Raw genomic sequence first — 25,106 nt, 5'->3', positions numbered from 1 at the left:
TTGGTACAAGGTTCTCCATAAGTTTTTCTTTAAATATCTGTAAAAAAAACTCAACCGGACTAAGACAAAAAATTTTTAGGAGTGTTTGAAATTTAAATTTTTACAAAACCGCATTAAATAACGGTTTAGCCTCAAACGATTTTTGATATTTGTTATTATTCAAAAAGTATGAGTCGTAGACACTTGAAAATTTTACCAGTTGTTTAAATTGACATTTTCTTTATATAGTTTTATTTTCAAAATATTTCACTAATTTTTAATCTATTTATAGGCAATTGAAATAATCGATTTTTTTTGATTTTTTTTTTATAAATGTTGATAAAAAAAAATTAGCTGGGACAAAATACTTGAAAATTTAATAGAAGGGTCCACATATGTTGTTCTAACTCCCATTCAAAAATTATAAAAATACATAGGCACAATTTTTTTTTATAAGCATTTAAAGTTCAAATTTTGACTAAATACGTAAAAATTACGGCAATGTTCAAATAATCTTAAACAGAAATTCATAAAAGTTTTTCTTTTTAATTCTAAGATTTGGAAATTTAATACAAGGCTCCTAACATATTTTTACAATAGCAGTTGCAAAATAAAAGGAATACATTGTCACAATTTTTATTTATAAGCATTTAAAGTTCAAATTTTGACAACATATTATGTAAAAATCACGAAAATTCGTAAATTATTTTATGCTAGAAATTCATAAAAAATTTTCCTTTTATATCTAAGATTTCAAAATTTAATACAAGGCTCATAATATATTTTTACAATAGCAATTGAAAAATAAAAGAAATATATAGTCACGATTTTTTTTTTATAAGCATTTAAAGTTCAAATTTTGACTAAATACGTAAAAATTACGGCAATGTTCAAATTATCTTAGACAGAAATTCATAAAAGTTTTCCTTTTTAATTCTAAGATTTGGAAATTTAATACAAGGCTCCTAACATATTTTTACAATAGCAGTTGCAAAATAAAAGGAATACATTGTCACAATTTTTATTTATAAGCATTTAAAGTTCAAATTTTGACAACATATTATGTAAAAATCACGAAAATTCGTAAATTATTTTATGCTAGAAATTCATAAAAAATTTTCCTTTTATATCTAAGATTTCAAAATTTAATACAAGGCTCATAATATATTTTTACAATAGCAATTGAAAAATAAAAGAAATATATAGTCACGATTTTTTTTTTATAAGCATTTAAAGTTCAAATTTTGACTAAATACGTAAAAATTACGGCAATGTTCAAATTATCTTAGACAGAAATTCATAAAAGTTTTTCTTTTTAATTCTAAGATTTGGAAATTTAATACAAGGCTCCTAACATATTTTTACAATAGCAGTTGCAAAATAAAAGGAATACATTGTCACAATTTTTATTTATAAGCATTTAAAGTTCAAATTTATACGAAATATGTCAAAATTGCGAAAATTTGCAAGTAATTTAGTGGTTGAAAAATCGTAAAAATTTTTTCTTTTATAACTAAGTTTTTAAAATTTGGTACAAGGTTCTCCATAAGTTTTTCTTTAAAAATAATATATCCTAGACTGACAAATCATCTCCGTTCAGAATCGTTTTTCGTATACAATGATATAGTATCATTGGATTCAAATTTAATTCCATCCATTACAGTAACCCACTTGTAACTACTGTACAGCAGAGCGACATCCACGACTTACCCGCCTTTTTTTAGGTATTTATTTAAAAAAAAATGCACGCAACGAAAAAATTAAGTTTTTGAAGTTTTTCATCATCAACTTTAAAACGAAGTTTGTCCAGGCTTTTTTTTTTTACATTCTTATAAAGCACCCTAAAACACACATTTTGAACAAAAAATTATTTTTAAAATCGATAGGTTGCTAAATTAGAATTATGCCGGAATTCCTATACAATTTATATTGTTACAAGTGAAGCTCAGCTGTGGACGGCTGCCATTTTGTCGATTGGCAAAACATTTCAGTTATTAATTATTATACAAAATGTATTAGGAATAATATTTTTTTAATAGTCAAATAAAATTTTAAATGTAAAATTACTTATATAAAATATATTTTTTTTTTAAACTACATGTTTAGAAATAATAAATTATGATACAAAATAAATCATAATATCATATCTTATTAGTCATATGAAATACCATACAATTGTAGCCGACCTTGAAGCTTCAATTCATGACTGGAGTTCGCTATCTATATAGTATTATAATATAGAAATGTGTGGCTGGAAACCATAGACAATACATAATTTTATTATAATAATATGTATTATCTATGCTGGAAATCTGGAATAATCTAAGACCGTGGCTGGAACATAGAGTAATACAAATACAATTTCAATACTCTATGGGCTGGAAACAAGCAGCTTATCAGTGACCCTCAAATGTTTGGAACGCCACCGAAAGGTACAACTAGGGGTAAAAGCGCCATCTACACTTGTGTTATAAAAACACAATGATTGTTCTATGTAAATTATACCTATATATTATATCAGTTACATTATTTGTTACTAGGAGTGCTTTTACTCCTAGTTTATAGTTGTACCTTTTGGAGGACCTTAATGATGGGGAGTGGTGGTCGGTGGTGTCAAAACATTTTAGGGACCGTTCGTCCGTTCCTCTACCACCGTCTACCCTACAAGTAATAGTAGTACTGTAGTAGTATATCTAAGTCCATGTTTCCAGTCCAGAGTAGAGTGTAGACAGTCTAGTAGTCCGCAGTAATAAGTTATCGTGGATAAGTATCACGATTTCATTAAAAAATGTTGGTGGGTGCTGGGACTTGGGAGCACGATTTTTTAACTTGCCCGAAACCACGGATATAGCGCCCAGATGATACAAGCTGGTATCCATATTCCATTTCTAAATATATACAAAATATATTGAATATGGAAATATGTAATGTTATTAATTATTAATTATGTGTATATTATAGTATAGTAGTATAGAAAATTGTGAGATTTTGCTCGAGGGAGTTTGGCTCATAACCAAAATACGTACGCAAGTCATAGCCAAAGACAATTTAAATATAACGTTGGCGTCACTGTCATCGTGATATCGTGTTATAGCCGCATAACCTACTTTATTTTCATTCTCAAAAAGTTAAGAAAAATAGATAAATATATATTCATGTGTGTATATATATATGTATATAACTTACATACATATGTATATACTATACAGACATTTTGTGTACATTTTGTTTTCCCAAATTTTCGTAAATTTTTTTAAATTTTGATGAGTGATTTTTATCGAACTATGTGTTATACATACATCCCTTAGGACACTGCCTCATACACTCAAAAAATGTGTGAATGTGAGACATGTATAGAGTTTTCAAAGCTACTGAAACCATGTATGTATTACAAATATCTCCTAAAATATACTTTTATCCGGTTAAAATTGTTATTTCTCTTACAGATAGAGATGCAAGTGCAAAGAACGACTTTAGTTGTGTAATTCTATCCAAGTCTGAAGTGAATCAATTGGTTGTTTTTGTTCAGGCTTTTATGCAAAGGTAAGCAAACAATTATAAAACATTGATACTATCTAACACTAATTTCTTTATTTTACAGACAATGTCTTGGTGGATTTCAAGATAGAAAAAACTATGAACAGTTTCAGTGGATTACACAATGTTTTGTTTTGTTAATGACTAATTTGTTAAAATCTTATAAAGGACAAGATAATATTATCTATCCTGCTCGTGACGATGATGATGCTGAGAGTAGCCGTAAATGGGAAAATTTACTAGCAAATTTCAAAGACGAAGGTAAATAATTAATTTTTTTTTAATTCAAACCTTTATAATGTATATTGTATAGTTTTGCTATTGGATAAATGTCTAAAGTGTTTATTTATTTTTTTTACCTATTTTAATGTAATTTATATATATTTTTAAAATTATTATTGTAGAGTTGCAATGGACATTAGCAGAAATGGAAAAACCGTTACATCTCATGACAAAAGTATTTTTGATGAATTTTCCATTATATGTGGCTGTAAAACAATACCCACATTACAAGACAGAAGAAGTAACTCAACAAGAAGTTTCAGCAATGAATCATTATTGCGATGTTCAAGAAATCGATATGCCATTATTACTTCTAAGAACTGTCAATATGTTTTGCCGGTACATTATTTTATTTAATTCTTGCCTATTATGTATAAACCAAGCATCTTATTTATTTAGGGTTGGTGGTTTGGAAGCAATTATGTCTTGTTTTGATTATGAATCATTGCCATTAACTATTGCGAATCCAATTGTTATACTTGCTTGTAATGTAAAACTGTGGCTAAATTATCACACAAATGTTCATGTATTTGTTCCACTGAGGTCAAAAGTTTTAAGATTTATGTGTAACTTATCTGATAAAGAATTGAGAACTCCTGCAGCTAAAACTATGGCTGGTAAATATATTATTTTTAAGTAACAAATGAAAATAAATTTACAAAAACCGTTATATTAATTTTCTTTATAGATTTTATGTGGAGTTCAAACAAGGATGGTCATACTTCTAATTTAGATAAAGATGGTCTTGAATTGGCTTTCAAGTATTTTACATCCCCAACATTAACAATGAGGCTAGCAGGAATATCTCAAATTAATAGCCATATAGGATCTTTAAATGAACTTGTTCATGTAACGGCAGCAACATTATCAACATCATCACAATCCAATGATATGGTTACTATCGAACAAATTGGACATAATTTAGCAACTTGGCTTGTACATCGTAAAATTATATCCCATGTGTTTGGCCCAAATTTACATGTTGAAGTATGTTCTATTGAGAATTCCATATTAAATTAATATTAAATTAATCAAAATGTAAACCTTTTTTAGGTAATTAAACAGTGTAGTATTACACTTAATTTTTTAGCATCAGAAGGTAAGATTACTAATGAACATATTGATACTATTTGGCAAGCAGCACAGTTAAAACATTGTAGCAAACAAGTTTTTGATTTATTACCTGGTTTTATCAAACACTTAGAGCCCGCTCCTGTTTTACATTTATATCATTTACTAAGAAAACTAGAACCAAAAGAGCACACTGAACAAGTAAATTTATACATAAAACAAAATATGAATTTAACAAATGTAATTCTATTTATGTTTTATAGAGCTTATTTTTAGCATCAGCTCTTACCAAATTTATTTGGTCAAGTATGGCAACTACTGCACGAACTCATGAATTCTCTATTCCAAAAATGTCAAGGATTATAAGTATACGTGATGGCCGTAGAATAACTCGTTCAAATGATATGAGTACATCAGAAAATAGTGCTAGCCTCAATAGCAATTCCGAGGGTGAATCTAGTGATGAACGAAGTGATATGAGTGATGGTCCGACTCCTAGAAAAAAACCTAAAAAAGAAAACATTTTTACTTACTCTGATAATGGTAAGAGTGTTCAAGAAATATCAAGAATATAATATTGTAACCTTTTTTTTTTTAGAATCATTAGTTCTAGAAGGAGCAAAAATTGAAGAATTAGATGAAGATTTTGATATTAATGAAAAAGATATTATTAGACCATCTAAACCATTAGGTATGTGCAAAATAAGGCATTGTGTTAGAAAGAAAGCAATGAGAGATACGAGAATGAGAGTGATGAAACCATGTAACTCTAGTGATGAAGATTCAGATAAAGTTCAAATAAATCATTGTAAGCTAGTAAAGGGAACCAAACTTCAAAAACCAAGAGGAAAAATCAATAACCGTAAATTACATGTTTTTAATACTATAATAATTATTATTTTTTTATGTATTTTCTTAATGTTTTAGACAAAAAAATACGAAATCTTAAAATGAGGTGCATTAGAACTGATTGTACCGAAGATGATTCTGAATCTGATGGTGATGAAGATGATGACGAGGAAGATGAGGATGAGGATGAGGATATTGAAGATGAAGATAGTGAATCAATGGAAGCAATGGAAATTGGTATATCACCCATTGATACTACTTCAGATCAGCAGGTACCATCTACACTCATTAATAGACAAATGCTAGAAGACTATAGTGGAGATGAGAATAGTATGTCATCTCGTATGTCAAATAAATCTGACAAAAATATGGCTGATTTTGATGGAGAAGATTCAGGCTGTGATGAGGAATTGTTGCAACTTGCAGCACGTGCTCAGACTCATTTATCAACACAACAGTTAAACCATATGGCATTCCATTCTAATTTCCATACCAGTAAAAATGTGCATCCTTGTACTCAAAATATAACTACAACAATATCTAACCAGTTCAATATAGAAAATGTTTGTAAACCTGGTTCGACATTATTGTGGGATTTACTTCAGGATGATAATATTGTAAGTAATATTAGACACAACATTTGATGCATTTTTTTTTACATCTGTATACATTAAAAAAAAAAAAAAATGATATCTAGATATTACAATTATTTTTGAATCGTTAAATAATATTATTTCATAGTTAGAAAAAGTGTACTTAATTTTTAATTTACTTAATAACTTAATTTTTAATTTACTTTATTACTTATATTTTTTTTCAAGTGTATTTTCAACGCTTCAAGTGTTAGAATTTCTTTCAAAAAATATTATGAAAGATGTTTTAGCAAAATAAACTTTAAAATAAAACTTTGGAGAACTTTTACCATGTACGCAAGCTCATTCCATTAATAAGCTATTAAAAAAAAAAAAATTAAACATTTGAAAAGTTTTCTTAACTTGTACAGTACATATTAGTCTCAATAATCTGCTAAAAAATCTATTGAAATATCTAATTAATAATTTATTTATTTTAATCAAATCTTAATAAATATTTTATATAAAAATGAATTTTAAATTATTTTATTTACATTTATATTCTAATGTCAGATAAAAATAATATTTCATATGTTATTAATGTGTATTATCAATTACAAATATTTTATATTTTTTCAGACGCTCCTCGGTGAATCATTAGCTTTAGAAGCAGAAAAAGCATTGTTTAATTTGGTGTGCTTTAATACTGATCGTGCTATCAGAATGAAATTCATTGAAGGCTGTTTAGAGAATATACAAAAAAATAAGTATGTTTAAATATTTATAATCTTTTTTGGTTTTTAAAAACTAACAAGAATAAATGATAGTGTTAGTAAAAAAAATTAATAACGTTGCATGTTATAATACTAACATTTATACTAAGTTTGGGACAAGTATGTTACTATTATGAGTATTATTTTTAGTCATTAATTTTTGATGGTGTATAAATTATTTGTATTTATTTTGTTTTAGATCTGTAGTTATTTCATTAAGATTATTACCTAAGTTATTTGCATCATTTCATCAATTCCGAGGAGCTTCATTGGCTAATCTTAATGTTGGAATGGATACTCGTCAGGTGACTCTTTGGGCTGTTAAACACCACAGTATGATTGATAGAGTATTTAACAATTTTCGAGAGTACTGTAAACAACATGCCGATAACTTGTTTGAAGATTCAGGATTTTACTCTCACCAAATCCATATAGAAGCTAGGTTACAATTTTTGACTCATATTTACTCTTCAATTGGACTTCCAGATACTATTAAGTAAGTTCTTAATTACAATTTGATAAAGAGATTGGATTTTAAAATGTTAAACTTTTAAGGTTAACCATTGATGAACTGGATACATTATGGAATTGTTTGGTATCTGATGAAGTTTGTCGGGATGAATTATTTAATTGGTTATTACGACAAGTCCGTTGTCGTGAACAACATACATTTAATGTTGAAACATTGACACATTTATACTGTGAAAAATTGTTATCATTAGCTCCAGAAAGTTATACTATGACTGCTCTTAGTTTATTTACACAGCTATGTAATATGGCCCAACAACAAGTATCTAGTGATTATTTGTTGCTAGCAAGAAATGGCCATGCAGCTGCTATGGAACACTTATCAAGAATTGCATTAAAAGCATTAAATAATGGTTAGTATAAGAAATAATATTTCAAGGCTCAAATTTGGAAGAACAATTATTTAGCGTTATTTAAAATAAAATGTGAAAACTATGGTACATTAAACATAATTTTGTGACTTGGCGCGGCACATTGGCTGCTACTAGTTGCGGTATGCGACTGAGAGTAAGTAATGTCCGCTGCTACTAGTTCCCGGAGGGTGACCACCTGGGTTCGTAGTAGTAAAAACCTTGCCACACATACAAGTGTTTGCTTACCTACCAAAACAATCGTTACAACATCTTACCGTACCAACATTACCAACCATAGTTCATAATCCCCTACAACAGCTAATGGCCATAGTTGCCAGGCTTAAGTTTTAAAAAAAAAAAAATATAATTATATTTGACATTTGGCTTTTTATTTAATATATTTATTTATGAATACTTCTTAATAATGAAATGTTTTTTATGGCGGCCATTTTATATTTATATTTATTTTTTCTTATTTATTAGTTATAAATTATTATTGATATGTTAATTATTTAATCAATTTGGTTTTAGATGTAAGCATTGCTGCTATACAATATATAAACAACTATTATATGATGAATCTACAACTTGATAAAGAAGATAAGTTTATTAGTGAGTGTGTATCAAATTTGTCTGTAGCTGCAGATACTTTGAATGATAAAGAAGAATCCAGTCTTCTTTACATACAACGAGCTCTGTTACTATTAAAAACTCACTTAGAAACATTTAAGAGAAAGTATGCTTATCATTTAAGAAAATGGACTTTAGAAGGGCATGGTATTATGAGTCATGTAATTCAAAATGATAAAAATGCAGCAACAATTAGATTAAATATCAATCCTGCCATGTTAGATGAAAAGTTAACTCTTGATATGCCTAGTACAGATTATATAGCTGATATGAGAGCTGAAATAGCTCATTGGTGGGAAAGTCAAAATGATAATTTAACTATTCAAAAATTACCTACAGATGGTAATATACGCATGATTGCATTAGGCCAAGAAATAACATCAGATTTTGATGAAAAAACTATTCAAGAAACTGGATTAAAAGATAACCAAGTAAATAATTTTAAAGTAATTTAGGTGACGAATAATTTTTTTAAATATTTATTTTAGATTATATACTTATCATTAAGTACTACTCGTAAGAAGAAACTTGGGGACCAAGATTTACCAGGGTCTGTACAATTTGTACCAACCAAAGAGAGTTCTCCAACATTATTGCTTTTACGACCTAAAAACTTTGAAGTACTGTTTGGTCTTATGCATACTCTTGGATCAATGAAAACAGTTGACGAAGAAGAAGTAAATATTTTACATTCTTAATTTTAAAGGAGGGATCAAAAATGTTTTTTAAAAGTTTTAAAAATAGTCATGCAAACATTTTTAACTAGATAAAAATGTAAATATAATAAAAAAAAAATACAATATCAATTTCAAATTTAGAAAAGCTAAATTGGACAAAAACAAGTTAGGAAACCTCACTTTCGAGTGTAATGAATTTCATTATTAAAATTGATTATTTTAACAAGCATGCTAGGATGACAATGTCTCCACTTAGAATTATTTTTTGTATGCAACGATTTATCACTGAACTCAAATATAACACATCTATTGCAATAACATACTAGACAACTACTGTAAATTTTTTTTTTGAAATTAGTGATGCCTTAACTTAGTTATAATGATATTTGGTCAAATTGTTTGATAGGGTTAGTATAATATTAACATGAACGGAAATAATTGCTGAATTTTAATTAATTCTACTAATTTTTCAACTTGAATTTTAATTTTAAATTTGAATGTTATTGTTATGTTTAGAATGAATTACTACACGGAAGAGCTCAAGTATTATCAAGAAGTGTTTGGGATATTTTGACTATACTTCCAACTAGTCCCTCAATGTTAGAATGTTTTAAACACTTTCCAACACATGAATCAAAAGACAAATGTCAAGTTTGGTTAAAGAAAGATTTAGATCCATCAAATTTACAAAAATTAATGTATTCATTATACATAGTCGAATCATTAGTTCAGGTGGGAGTTGAAAAAAATTCAGATGAAGATGAAGTATTGACAGAGGTATGTTTAAATCCTAAACAATATTCCTCACCCTTCAAGAAATCATGTTTTTATAAAAATCTTCACACTTAATTCATAGGTATCAACAAATGGATTATCTAGTTCATGGGGAGAATATTTCATTGAAAAGGGAGGTTTAGAACATCTCTTTACTATTTTGTTGTCTGGTAAGTTGTAGATTTCTAGTAAAAAATAAATAAAAAAATTGTATTAAAATACAATTAAAAACAATTATAAAATAATTGTAGGTACGCTTCAGGGTAACAGTGAATGGCATCAAGATTGCTTGGCTCATTTACTTAAATTACTGTGTCAACTTGGTGTGTCACCAAATGATAGACGACAATTAGATCAATTTGAAGGACTAGGGTTTGATCCTTATTTTCGACCAAGAAAATCACACATTAAAAAGCAAGCTAATCTGGTTGTGCCAAAACTTAACAAAGTAATTTTTTCGATACATTTTATAAAATATTTTTTAATTTTACTTTTAATTTTATTTTTAGGAAATGTTAAAACTTATGAAGATAGATTTGGTTATACCTAGATTGATGAGTATTTTAAATGAGTTATCTTATCCTGGACACCCAAAAGATATAAAAACCGGTTTTTGGGGCCGAGCTCAAGTTATTCATTTCTTAATGACTTTGGTTTTGTCATGGTCTCACAGTGTAAATGGTATTTGCGAAGCACTTTTAGAATCTAACCAGTTCTCCATGTGGCTTTGCAATCTTGTTCTTGAAGATCCAGATCCATTAGTTAGACATGAAATATGTGTTGCATTATATCGACTTTGTGCTGTACCCCCTGCAAATCGTACCGCTGCTACATTACTATTATCTCAGTTAATCAAGTTCCTAGATAAGGCTGAATGCATGCAACCACAAAATATAAGACATGAAGTTAGTAAATTTAAACTATTAATTGAAATTGTATTATGTTCAATTATATTGTATTTTAGAATTCAATGAGAATAACTGATGAAGATAAACTTAATTATGGACCAGCTTGCCGAGATTATTTTTGGCTTATGTGTCGACTTGTTAATTGCTTACCAAATGACATCATTCAAGGTAAATGTGTGAAAATATCTATATTTAAATAAATGTGTAATCTGTATTTTATTTTTTAGAAAGTATTAAATTTCCACCAAAATGTATTATTGATATTGAAGCATTGGCTATACGTGTTTGGGAATCAATTGCATCTAGAGATTTTATTGAGACACATTATAGTGGCCTTCAAGATGATGGTTTGATTGGGCTCTTAAATTTAATGTCAAATATACTAGGGCATAAACCCCCTTTTAAATTCAGTAAACGGAGTCATAACGTTTTGGACACGGTACATATTAAAAAAATCTTAACAAATTAAAATTAATTGCTTTTTATTTTAAAATTCTAGGTTTTTGAGTTTTTGTTTGCTTTACCCGATCCTCAGAATCGACAGTTACCCAAATGTAAATCTGAAAGTGCTCGATCTTCAGCTTATGATTTATTAGTTGAATTAGTAAAAGAAACTCCTCAAAACTATGAATATTTATACAAAAAATTATTAGAGCAACACAGTAATGGTAAATATTTTAAGGGTAATTTTGTACACATATTTATTTTGCTAATATTTTTTTTGTAGATTTAAATCGGCTTCCATATTTATGGGATTATTGGCCTCATGATGATGGTCGATCTAATTGTGGGTACGTTGGCTTAACGAATCTTGGTGCCACTTGTTATATGGCCTCCTGTATGCAGCATTTATTTATGATGCCACAAGCAAGACGGTCCATACTTGAAGCAAAATGTGATGAGTCTAATAAACATGCATCCATACTGGTTGAGCTTAAGCGAATGTTCGCTTATTTATTGGTATGGTTGATTTAATATTAAATATATTTAATTTTAGGAACCATATTATAATTATAAATGTGTAAAAATGCTCACTTCATCCAAAGATTTGTTTATCTTACATTTATATTTACATTTTTTTTTGTCTGATGTCTATATTTATTTTGAAGATAACAAGGAATCAAAATTTTTGTACAGTGATTATTTTTTATTTTTTATATTTCATTTGGAAGACAATTTGTTTCTGTTAATTTTTGATATATCCTTAATTTCTTCTTGTATCTCAGGATTCAGGACCGTCATTAGCCACTATTCATTTATCTTTTCTTAATTTTTATATACTCTTTTCCCAAAGTACTTTTATTTATTTATTGAAAACATAAAAATATTTCACAAAATAAAATTGGTTCTATATGTCCACCCATCAGATCTTGATGCCATCCTTGTTTTTGGATACAGTGTTGAATCTTATTCTTAATATCAGCAAATATCATTCCAAGATGTTCCATTCCAGGAATTGTTCTCCTATGCATAATCTCCATTCCCCTGAGTATGTAGATATTATCTATCACCTAGATTATTCTATATCCTATCTCTTTTAAATACCATATAAATTTGAGAGATTCTTAAGTATTTAGTATTCAGAGAGTGTAACATTTTTGCTACCTGTCTCTCCACTACAACACTATAGATTTTAGAGCATGGAGTTGTGGTCTGGCATTCTTACTTGGCGTGTAACTAATTGCGCTTTGAACAAGCACAAAATCTCCATCTTTTCTTTGCAGGTTTCTAATTAGAAATTTATTTTCTACCTAATCACCGCACTCTTTCCTGAACAAACCTTGATATGCCTCCTCTAGCATCTTGCTGTGTTAAATAACGTATTTATAGGAAATAAAATATAAATAAACACTTAAGGTCGTTCTTAAAATGTCCGGCTAAGTGTCGGTTAACTTTAACTAGACATTGTAAGAACGGCCCTTAGTTTTTAACCCTAGATCACACACATTTAAAATATTCAAGAGAATACACTTCGTTTTACTTAAGATAATACCAGAAAAATACTTTGAAAAAAATATTGTGCATTGTTCAAATGCATATTTTATTTTCTATAATTATAATTTTGAAAATTGAGCTTTTATCCGACCTAAAAAATGTTAATATCTTTTAAATAAAAAAATGAATTAACAAAAGCCGACTATTTTACAAGACGTGAGAGTTTTTCCTGTAAGACATGTTTTTGTACTAAAAATGCACTGGCTTCAATGCTTTAACCATTATATTGTCTTGTTACAGGAAAGTGAAAGAAAAACTTACAATCCTCGTAGCTTCTGCAAAGTTTATACAATGGATCAACAACTTTTGAATACTGGTGAGCAGAAAGATATGGCTGAATTTTTTATTGACCTTGTATCTAAGCTTGAAGAAATGACACCGGAATTAAAAACACTTGTTAAGACTCTATTTGGAGGTGTAATTAGCAACAATGTTGTTTCATTGGTTAGTATGATTATGATACATTTTTATATTATTGAGAATAAATTAACAAAAGTTACATAGTATCAAATAAGATTTTAGTGAAGTTACTTAATAGGCTTATCAATTTTGGACGTATTTAGAAAAATTGATATTTTTCTCCACCTTAGATTATAAAATATACTAATTTTTGCACTGAATTATAACGTTATGGCGGTCGGCGGACCGGTTGTTCGAACGCCGCGCGACGCTCGCCATAACGTGCCGTTTAACCAAATGTCTCTTTTAAGATTTTTAATATTAAAAAAAACTAAACGTCATATAGAAATTCTGATCTGCGTCGTCGTAAACACATAAAACCACACATTTATACGTAAATTAAATTTCAAAAATAAAATGTTTAGGAGGGTAATCGTGTGAGAAGCGAGGAACTTCTACACGTATAAGATAGGCAATTACGATGTGTAGGGCCCAATGACGTCACACGTCTTTTTTCAATTGCTCACAACTTATTGAATAATGTGAGTAGAAACGTAAAACCTATACCATTATCCTTAGAATTGAACATTCTTTCAAATAAAAAAACTTATTTTTTGTGTTGTGTGCTCCTTTAAAATATGTAGACGACTGCTAGTCTTAGTCTCCACTCAAATCTGGGCACTAACTTAACTAATTGAATTTAATGTGTAAAATAGTCTAGAGTCTAACTCGTTAGAAAAAAAAACCAACTAGTTAGGTATTATTAATATTTTTTTTTTCATTAAAAAATTCCAAAAGCTGTTCCTCAATCATGACATTATGGCTATATACCTATATAGATTAATGGCTCATATATTTTATTAAATATTAGTATTTATAATAATGCACGAACAGTAACCACGGCATTTATAGAATGTTGATATCTGCTTGGTAGATATAAATAGTATCCATACAGGTGTCTTAACCAATTAGTGTAGACAGGATGCCGAATTTTCATCGTATTATTATCGGTGGTTTGCGTTTTAACCGTTTATCTATATAGGTTTTTTAATCTATAAAAAAAAAAACTTCTACTCCAACTTGTTACTATTTTCACCAAACTTCTAAGTTAGAATTTTTATTAAAGTAACTTAAGTTCAACTAGGTAGTTGAAAAAAATTACAAACTTGCCCAGCTTTGTCTCCACTCAATAATTCAAAACCAGACTACTGGCAATGCAAAAAATACACTATACAATGATACTTAACATATTTGTGTTCAGTTAGCCTAAAGAAATTCACCAAGACTGACATAATACATAAGCGACGAGTCAGTTATCTGCAAATCGTTACGTGTTATTTATTATACAAGAAATTTTGGAATTACATATATGTAAAATATGAATATGAGATTTTGACTTGGCATTTTCAGGTGTACAAGCTATTATATTATTATTTAAAATATATACTATGTCCTAACAAAGTATTGCATGACATAAGATAACTAGTTTTATTAACAATATTTCAAATTACTTTATGGCTAAGCATATTTTATTCACATATACCTTTTTAATACATTTTATATTAATATAATATAAGAAATAAAGTATATAAAAAAAGATGTTATACAATAATATATAAGTTTTTATCAACAATTTATTTTATGTCCATAATAATAATCATAAAAGTTTTTCTATTTCTAGATAATTTCAATGTCCGCAAAAATGTGAACTAGTGCAATAAACTACCTACATTACCTATTCTTACATCCTCAAAACAACAATATTAATCTAGTAATTTACATCGCTTTAGGAAAAATTTCAAACTTCTGAAAAAATAAAACTCAAACGTACAATAGTAATAAAAATAATATAAATTCAAAGAATAATCTAAAATTATTTGAAAGGGAAAATAATTTACTAATTTTATTTAATATAAATGATGTAAAGGTAAAATATTTGTATAGGAATGATTTACAAATTAAAAAAAAAAAAATGTTCTATTCATCATTAGAATTAAGGAATAATTAATTTTTAATGAATTCAAAATCACTATTAAATTTCTAAGCAAAATATTTAATCAAAATGTGTTACAAAAATAATTTATAGTTTGTAGAGTCTGACAATTCTTTTTTTTAGAGTATTTAGGAAACAAATTTGTACTTCAATCAAAGACTGGCCACTTTGATTGATAGAATCTTGTTACATGTGCTATACTGTTGTCGGAAACATAATGCAATACGCTCAAAACACAGTTCGAGTTAGCACGCATGTCTCAGTTCCCTAAATTCAAGCTGCGTGGCGCAAAAAAAATGACAACCATGCAAACAATGATCGCAACCAATCAGAGAACATCTGGTGGTAGCCAGATGTCCCTAAGATAATTATTAAAAAACACCAGCAGACTTGCTTTCTTATTCTGAGAACTGTATATTATCATTGATAATAACTTGGTTAAAAATTATTAATGTCGACATTAAAAAGAGTTAAGATTTTAATTTAATTTAGAAATCTCCTGAAGATTTTTAATAGCCTGTTTTCATCAACATATGTTAAATAGAAAAATAAAGAAGGTTCCTAAAATCTAACATATGTTGATGAAAACAGCCTATTAAAAATATGTCAATAATCTTTTTAGGAGACTCCAAAAATAAACTTGTCATAAGTGAAGGGAATACAGATATGTAATCCAAGAAGCTAAATTAGCGTCTACCCTCAGATCAATAAACCGCTAAGTTGATATTACAATTTTTTTTGGTCAAAATTATAAGTCAAAACAACTCAGTAAATAATGGATACCATTCATACACTTAAATATCCAACTATCAAAAAACAACTGACTAAAAAAATTAAAGAATTAAAATTCATTATAAATAGTAATGTTTATTATAATTAAATTTTTGTAAATTTATACAATTACAAAGTTGAAATCATAAAAAAAAAGTCAAATTTGTAAAGATTTAAGTTACGAACTATAGAACTTACTTTTTCTTATTAAACTTTTTATTTTTCTGTACTTTGCCACCTTTAAATTTTGAACCATTTTTACCTTTATTTGGCTGACCTTTTCCATTTTTGAAACCACCCTTAGCTTTAGGCTTAGGCTTTTCCTCTTCGCTTTCTTCATCATCATCATCATCTTCATCTACTTCAAGACCTTCAGCAGTTTCATCATCATCGTCATCATCATCATCTTCATCTACTTCAAGACCTTCAATTTCATCATCATCAACTTCATCATCATCATCCATTACTTCTTGATCATTAGAAGCTTCTTCCTTTTTAGATTTTGGAGTCTTGGAATCTGGTTTTTTAGGTCTAACTTTAGTGTCTTTATTTATACTATCTACGTTACCACCAACAGCTTTGAATTCACTGATTAATTTTGCATAAACTCCATCCAATACTTCATCACTAGTATCCTTAAATTTGGAAAATCCTTTGGTAATCATATTCTGTAAAAATGTATATCAAATATATTATTAGAAAAGTCACTAAATGGCCATAAAAAAAATTAAATATTGTCTTACTTTCAGTTTTGTACTCCTTTGGGGAATAGAAGATTTATTTTTATAATCTCCTAATAGCTTAGCAACACTACTCTCTTCCTCGGAAAGATTAGTCATATTTGAAACATTTTGAATAGCTTTAGACCATAACTCTTGTAGTGCCAATTTTTCAGGATTAGGAGGTGTTTCTACTTTAATTTTTTCTCCTTCTTTTTTCAAAACAGTTGGCTTGACAATATCTTTTTGTTTTTCTTTTCTAACTTGAACACCACCTTTAGCTTGTTTCTTCGGAGACTTATTTCTGTATATTAATAAATCAAATTACATTATTATTAATAATATCGAATACTTTTAATTTTAAAGATTTATCAGATATTTCATAGGATTCAGGGAAAATAAAACATAAGAAATAAACAATAAATAATACTTAAATTGATTTTAAATGCTTTACTACAATTCAAATTTATGAAAAATAAAATATATAATTGTGTACAGAATGATTTTTAAGCATACTCATACCATATTTTGTTTAAATTATGAATACTTTCAAATACTAATTTTTGAAAATTTGAAGCCTAGTTAATCCAAGAGCACACGCTTCACGGTCAAAACGACCGCGCTTTTAAAATTTGTTTATTTTTGTTTCAAACATACAAAATATAAACCTCATCCAACCTAGGTAGCTTCTAATCAGGTAATAAACTAAAATTAGTTACAACTCACAACCGTATACGATCTGAAGTCAGTCATACATAAGTGTTCAAAGTTCATTACCAGACATTACCTATTAATATACGGTCAAAAATACCATGTGCGTGATCGTAAAAAATCAATTAAGTGTCATTTTTAAATTATTTCTAATAATTGCTGCTCGATAAATGAAATTGATAGTTATATTTTCATTGAGACTGGTGATGTTATTGCTAGTTGACTATGATTTTCGCCATGCTGTGTGTAACTAAAAAGACAGTGTGCGTGTATTCTCTTGAATATTTTAAATGCGTGTGATCTAAGATTAAAGAAAATATTATCTAATACCTACTTTAGATTACTCTAGACTTTTAATGACATTTAAATAGTATCCAGGGCATTGGCAATGGTGATATTAATATTGGTTTTTCAAATGAGTAGCTAAAAGTTTTGTGAACCAGAGATTGTTTAATTGAGATTTGAACGAAAATTTTTTGAGTTATTCTACTTGAAATACTTTTTAAATGGATACTCAGGAATTATAATTTGTAATTAAGTATGTAATATAAAATATTAGTTAATAATTACTACTTAGTAATTTTTTTAATATTACAAAATGGTTATAGACTAATATTGCACACATGATTTTTAAAACAAAAGTTAGTTTAAATATTCTTTTAGCACATTCACGACAGAGAAAATCAGAGTGCTCTTCAAAAGAACCACGTATACAATGGATTTTGACATAAACCCAAATTAAAAATAAGAACTATATGGTCTCCAAAATTTGAACCAGTTATAAAAAAAAAAATTGTTAGAATAGACCACGGAAAATTGATTTGTTAAAATAATTCGGTGAAAATCAATCGCATATAAAACAATATTCACCATGTCAAATATACGTGACACCGGTTCACCTAAATACCCCCACTCCCCCGAGTCACATATTTATAAAAACTAGGCCATTAACGTGTTAATACACTATATATATCCAAAGGATTTAAAGCATGATGACTTGGACATTTTTCATCAGAGTATTTGAAAATATAATCACTTTCGTACACTTAAAAATTCCAAAAACTAAAATTTGAATATAAACATAATATAAATTTAAAAACGGGGTTAGCAAGCTTAAAAAATCACTCTGTATGCACACACATATATATATTCCTTAAATTGTATGTTTAATGTTTGATTTGTTTATTAGCGTGAAGGTGTATTCAATAAGCTATTTTAGTTTTAACTTTCAAAAGCATCGTATTTTTAAATTAGTGCGGTATTTAAAATAATATTTTAACATTATAATTTATTTATATTGTGCATATGTACTACTTTATTATTTTATTTTTGATATGTAGGTACGGTATAATGGGGTTAAGACTCATTGAACATGTGTTCTTATTAACAACATTTGTAATGTATGATGCATGTACATTATGAAATTAGTTTTCAGTCTTGACAAGCCTGTAGTGTATATTTACAACTATTACTATGTATTATACTAAATAGTATCATCACTTCTCTACAATAACCTACTCAGGATAAGTGTATACAGGCATACAGCCCGGCCGACGAAAATTGGTCGTGTCGGTATATGGGTATAGGCACACAGGCGTGTGATCACAGATAATTAACATGTTTAGTTGCCTAGTGGTCCTAAGGGTTTGGCGGCTCAGTCTACATAAGCAAGACTGGTATACACATAACCGATATAGAATAAAGTATTATTATTTATTTTAGTCTCCATACGCTATTTCTCACCCATTTATTTGGTTATTATTTTTAATACTACATCCAACAGACAATATAAATATTTTAAAATTAAAAAATTGATATAGTGATTTTTAAAAGCTTTAAGCTTTTTACGGAACTATTTATTTATAAAAAATTAGTATATCAAATCATCTAAACATTTTTTTAATCGACACAATATTTTATACTCTATTCAGAATAAGAATTCCCACTTTCGCGCACGCAACTGAACCGTTGGCAGCTGTCAGACCCTCCTGGCGAGTGTCGGCTGTGCTGTGATTGGTCACCAGTTGTCGACGATTGCCGTCACCCGTCGCTGCAAACATCAGCGCCAAATGGTGGCAACAGACATGCAGGAACAGGACGAGTTTTCGTCAAGCGAGTGGGAATTTTTATTCTGAATAGAGTATACAAATATTTTTTGGTATTCATATTAACATCTAACCAATACTCAGTACTATCACAAAACACATAAATATACGCATAATTACTTGTTTGTATTCATGGGCTTCTTAGCAGAATTATTAGTCTTTAGCTTCATCTAGAACATATAAGATATATGCATTAATTTAAAAGCTACAAAAATCAATGTTACTATATAGAACATTAAATTAATAGATACTGTTTAATTTAGTTTATAAATGATATTATATAATAAATAATATAAATTGTGTAAATAATATAACGTGTGTAACCATAATAGTAAAACAAAATGTAATAAAAATAAGCTATTAATTTTAAATATTATTAAAACTTTGAATAATTATTTGAAATACATAAGATTTGTTTTCATATTTAGAATTAGAAATCATAAGGATTACGGTTCACATTATTCTAATATTAAGTAACATGGTGAATAATATGAATTTGTAATTATAAACCATACATTAATTATCTTACCTTTAATAGTAGTTAATAAATTGGAAAAGGTAAATATCAGTAAAAAAATTAGTATAATAATTCGAACAAAATACTCTAAAACTTATGAATTAGTAGTATTGAGTAAGCAGTAAGCCGAACGTAAAACGTCGATTGAACAACCACACCAACGCAGAAATTTCAAATGAAGTATAAACACATTTACTTAGAACACGATATAAGTATTGATTATTTTAGGTTATAATTACAGAGTATAGACGCAGCATGGAGCAAAATCTGATAAATATATATGAATGGAAGAAAAACAATAAACATGCTTGATTTTACTTGGCGCGTACACAGAAATCTTTAAATCATAATTTTCATATATTTACAAATACTAAAATGGTTTATAGGCAAGCCACGGCGCCAAAGGAGGGGGGGAGCAAGGTGGGACTCTATCCCTCCAGAAAACAGTTCAGCCCCTCGCCAGCCCCCCCCCATAATATGTACGATATAATATTATAATAAAGTCATAAAATATTATTTTTAAAAGAGCTACATCAAAAAATTTATGAAATATACTTTTTAAAAATTTTTAATTTATGGTACAAATGTTGTGGATGATTTGTTATTAAATAATATTAGTTAATCGATAACATATATTTAGGGGAACATAGTAGCCAAGCATAAATAGCGATTGGACTTGCACACCTTTACCGGTTTGCAGGGCCGGCGCTACCTTTTGCGAGGCCCTGGGCAAAACTTATTTAACTTATTTAATCAATAATGCAATAACTATAGTTATTTATAGTTTATATCCGCAAAGGCAAAAATTTATTAAAAATGTATGTCCAAAATAAAATAATTTTTTTAATTAAGTTTTATATATTAAAGAGTTAAGCTCTTCCAAATGTTGAATACATATAATAATTATGTTCAATACTTGACCCTAGTTACACCTATGATGTTCATTGGATATAAAAAATACATTAGCGAAATAGTGAATATCAATTTTCAACTGTTTAATGATTACTTTTAAACGTATTACACTTGCCAACTTGCAAACAACTTACAACATTTTTAAATATATATTAAAGTAATACTAAAAGTTTCTGTAATTTTATCAAAAGTTATTGAATTACTATAAATTTAGAAATGTGGTAATTATTCTTTAGATATTGTCCATTACATATTTTAAAATAATAATAATACATTTTTAAACATCATACATTTAAACAAAAAAAAAAAAAAAATTAATATTTAAATTTTTTCCTTGACTTTTTAGACGCAAACAATTCTATTACTTTTTTAAAATCCAATGTATCTGCTGTATCGTTTTCTGTTGCAATCGTAGCCAATTCAGTCAATCGTTTTTGAGATATAGTGTTTCTGAGGTAATTTTTAATTATTTTGAGCTTTGAGAAACTCCTTTCTGCCGACGCTGAGGTTATTGGTATAGTTAACAAAATTCTGAGTGAAATTACGATATTAGGAAAAGCAATAAAATTGTAAAAGCACCGGGCATTGTTTTTAAAAAACTGAGTGCTTCTATAGGTGTAGAATCTTCTTTCATTGTATGACGAAAAATTAGTAACACTTCATACAATTCAAAAGCAACTATATCATATAAATCTCCATCACTTAAATAATTTTGCAAATCTAAACAATTCTTTATTAGGTCATCATATAGTTACTTTTGAAAGTTTACCAATATTGTATAAAAAACTGAAATTGTTGTTATACATTTGAAATTGATTAAATCGTTCGCTAAATGAAGATATAGCTCCATCGTCCTATTACTTTTCCTCGACGTAATATACGCTAATAGAAACCTTAGATAATTCTGAAACTGTACTACTGTAGTAATTCCTCCAAGTTTTTTGTTTAATAGTTATATTTTGTTTAAAACAAATGCGGGTTGTTGCGTTATTTCTTGCTGTTTGTTTTATATTGTTTATATTTTTAGTTAGTAATTATAATTCCAATTCAATATCCATTTCATTGTCAGTTAAAGCATTGTTATTATTAATATTAGTATAATTTTCTACTCCACTTTCCATTTTAAATTTTGCATACTACTAGGAAAATTTAAATTATCAAAGTTATAATTTTCTTTATTATTTAACGTTGCACATTCAGTCTTCATTGTGTCCATATCCATTTTATGTAAAAACATATATGGTCAAAATTATTTCCTACAGCCAAACTCCTATTTCAATTCGATCACTGTCTGTCAAGTTAGGAAGATTATTAACAGACAATACAGTGTCTCCAAATAAACGTACATACGTACTGCACATATATATGCGCTTACAAAAGTGACCACCTTGACCAGCTGCTCAATCAAAAAACAATTTTAATTATCCTTTTTTATAACTGATATAAAAATTATTTCCAGATGATGAATTAATTTCATAAGTTGTATCGTTTTTTTGATTTACATCAAGGAATTTAGCTTTAGAAAAATTTTTGAGAATTATCATAAGAGGCATCTGATAAAATTTTCCTGTAATTTCGTATTGCAAAATTTTAAATTATTTTCCAAAATTGTTGTGATAAAGCTAAACTACTTGATATAAATCAAAAAATTATACAACTTATGAAATTAATTATCATCTGGAAATAATTTTTATACAGTTATTACTTATTATAGATACGTATATCACGCCACTTCATATGCTCGCTACTGCTCTACACATTTTAACATTTATTATTTTATTATGTTATAATGAATTAAATAAAAGCCTAACTGTATAATATTAATAAATAATAAAATAAATAAAAGTCTTATCCTGGGTTGCACGAAACATTTAATAAATCAATAAACAAGATCCCTTCAACAAGATTTAGTGGATCACAGGATTGGTCCATTCAATTTTTAGTGAACCATTAAATTTAATAAATTGTTTACGCAACCCAGCATTAATAATTAAAATAAAAGGTAACATTCAACAGAATATTAGGCCTACACCTGATATAAAAATATTTGATTATATATTATATACATTATACATTTATACACTATTATAGTAATATATTTATATACTAATATAGTAATATAGTAGGTATGATTATTATTATAGTATAATATATAAAATATAGTAGGTATTGTAGGTGCAACATTGTAATATACATATTAACTATAGTGTCTAGTATTATAACATATGAACCTATAGTTATTAAAAAAATCAACTTTTTAAATAGGTATATCCCTATACCTATTAAATAAAAAAACACAATGAAATAGGTATACCTATACATACCCACCTATACACTTGTTTGTGTTTATTTCACAAAAATACAATAGGTACATACATGGCATTACTTAAAAAATAAGTGGTTAGTAAAAATAAAAATAATTGTTTAACAATAGTGAACTTTACAAGTTACAGAATATCAGGATAATCATACGCGTTTCATTCTCTCATGGTATATTATAAGCTATTATCACCTAAAATCAGTGGTCGGGAGTAGCGCGCCAATTGTAGCGACGCTACAGTAGCACGCTACTTTATTTGTAGCGATTGACGTAGCGTCGTTACATTATGCCTAAGATAGCGAAATACTATAGCGTGCTAAACATTTCTGGTTAGACGGTACCATGTTTATGTGCAGCTGTTAATGCGCATTAAGTTAATCCGGGAGTTGGGTGCATATAAACGCATTTTTAATTCGCATTAAACTAATGCGCATTTATTATTTAATTCGATTCGTCAAATCGAATTAACTCTTACTCCGGGATTAAGAAATGCATGTAAACGCTTTAATGCGAATTAATTTTTTCGCGGGATTTTAAAAAAAAAATTTCAAAATTGTTTTGGTCATGGAATACAAAGTATAAAACTATGGACTAAAAAACATTCGCATTAACTTAAAATTTTACCCGACCTCTAATCTTGATATTATAGGTGCATATAAACTCGCTCCGTAATGCGCATTAAATCAATGCGAATTAACTGCTGCATATAAACGCGGTATGTTACCTACCGTTAGAGTAGCGAAAATCATAATTATTTTACAATCTAATTGGTGATTATTAAAATATCAATTATGATAATATTTGTCTATTTATATTATGATAATGATAAGTGTATTTGTGAAGTTTTTGTCCTGGGTCCTGTCCAGTGACCAAATGTCAAATCAGTATAAACTACAATTAATACTAGTTTTCAATAAGAAAATTTTTAAAAATGTAGCGAAAAAGTAGCGCGCTACATTTAGACAATAGCGTTAGAAGCAGCGCTAAAAAAGCTACTTTTTTGAGGGAGTAGCCGTAGCGTTGGCGTGCTACAAAAAACTAGTAGCGTCCCGACCGCTGCCTAAAATCAAATTGTAATTTATATAGCAAATTTACAGATTATATTTGTAGATGTAGGCATAATTAAAAAAAGTGGGTAAGTGGATGTCGCTTTACTTTACAGTAGGTTACAGGTGGGTCAATGTATAATGGATTGAATTTAACTTGAATTCAATGACATATAATATCATTGTATAAGAAAAACGATTCCGAGCGGAGATGGTTTGTTAGTCTGAATATTTTATATTGTTATTATTTATTATAGTCTGTATTCTATAAGTTGAATTAATATTATAAAATTATTTTTTCTTATTTGTTCCTATGGTGATAAGCAAAGCATTTGAAATTAAAATCCAATTTTTAGCGGTTTTTCGTAATTATTGTCAGTGATTTTTGCCATGGTATTAAATAAGTATTAAGAAAATCGAAAAATGACCTTCCTAAAGTACCATCTTGATCCAATTTTCTAAAAGAAAAGGTACTATATATTGAAATCGAAACACTTCTTCTGGTAGGAATTTTGTATACAAGATAAAAAAAAGGTGGGTAAGTGGATTTCGCTCTGCTGTACAGTAAGTTACAAGTGGGTCACTGTATAATGGATGGTATTAAATTTGAATTTCAATGATATAATATCATTGTATAAGAAAAATGATTCTGAGCGGAAGACGGTATGTTAGTCTAGGTATAAGA

General features: G+C 28.1%; 2 protein-coding genes across 2 annotated transcripts; one reads left to right on the top strand and one right to left on the bottom strand.

Moving 5' to 3' along the window:
* Positions 1-3,165: 3,165 nt before the first annotated feature.
* LOC100166899 (ubiquitin carboxyl-terminal hydrolase puf) lies at positions 3,166-13,650 on the top strand. The gene is made up of 24 exons (XM_029488681.1): positions 3,166-3,360; positions 3,426-3,522; positions 3,581-3,777; positions 3,921-4,137; positions 4,198-4,415; positions 4,487-4,785; positions 4,852-5,070; positions 5,133-5,412; positions 5,468-5,731; positions 5,797-6,335; positions 6,930-7,057; positions 7,263-7,559; positions 7,619-7,944; positions 8,476-9,005; positions 9,063-9,251; positions 9,768-10,028; positions 10,108-10,195; positions 10,277-10,473; positions 10,535-10,930; positions 10,990-11,101; positions 11,161-11,372; positions 11,433-11,601; positions 11,661-11,893; positions 13,169-13,650. The coding sequence occupies exons 1-24, from the start codon at positions 3,312-3,314 to the stop codon at positions 13,430-13,432; spliced, it is 5,781 nt and encodes a 1,926-aa protein (XP_029344541.1). The 5' UTR covers positions 3,166-3,311; the 3' UTR covers positions 13,433-13,650.
* A 2,516-nt stretch (positions 13,651-16,166) lies between these two features.
* Positions 16,167-20,319, bottom strand: LOC100158668 (uncharacterized protein). The gene is given in 4 exon segments (NM_001162572.1): positions 16,167-16,759; positions 16,835-17,114; positions 19,747-19,796; positions 20,156-20,319. Coding segments are annotated over 3 exon segments (804 nt in total). The 5' UTR covers positions 20,156-20,319; the 3' UTR covers positions 16,167-16,285.
* Positions 20,320-25,106: the final 4,787 nt, after the last annotated feature.

This window comes from Acyrthosiphon pisum, chromosome A1, assembly GCF_005508785.2.
Source record: "Acyrthosiphon pisum isolate AL4f chromosome A1, pea_aphid_22Mar2018_4r6ur, whole genome shotgun sequence".
NCBI lineage: Eukaryota > Metazoa > Arthropoda > Insecta > Hemiptera > Aphididae > Acyrthosiphon > Acyrthosiphon pisum.
This window is presented reverse-complemented; position numbering and strand designations above follow the sequence as displayed.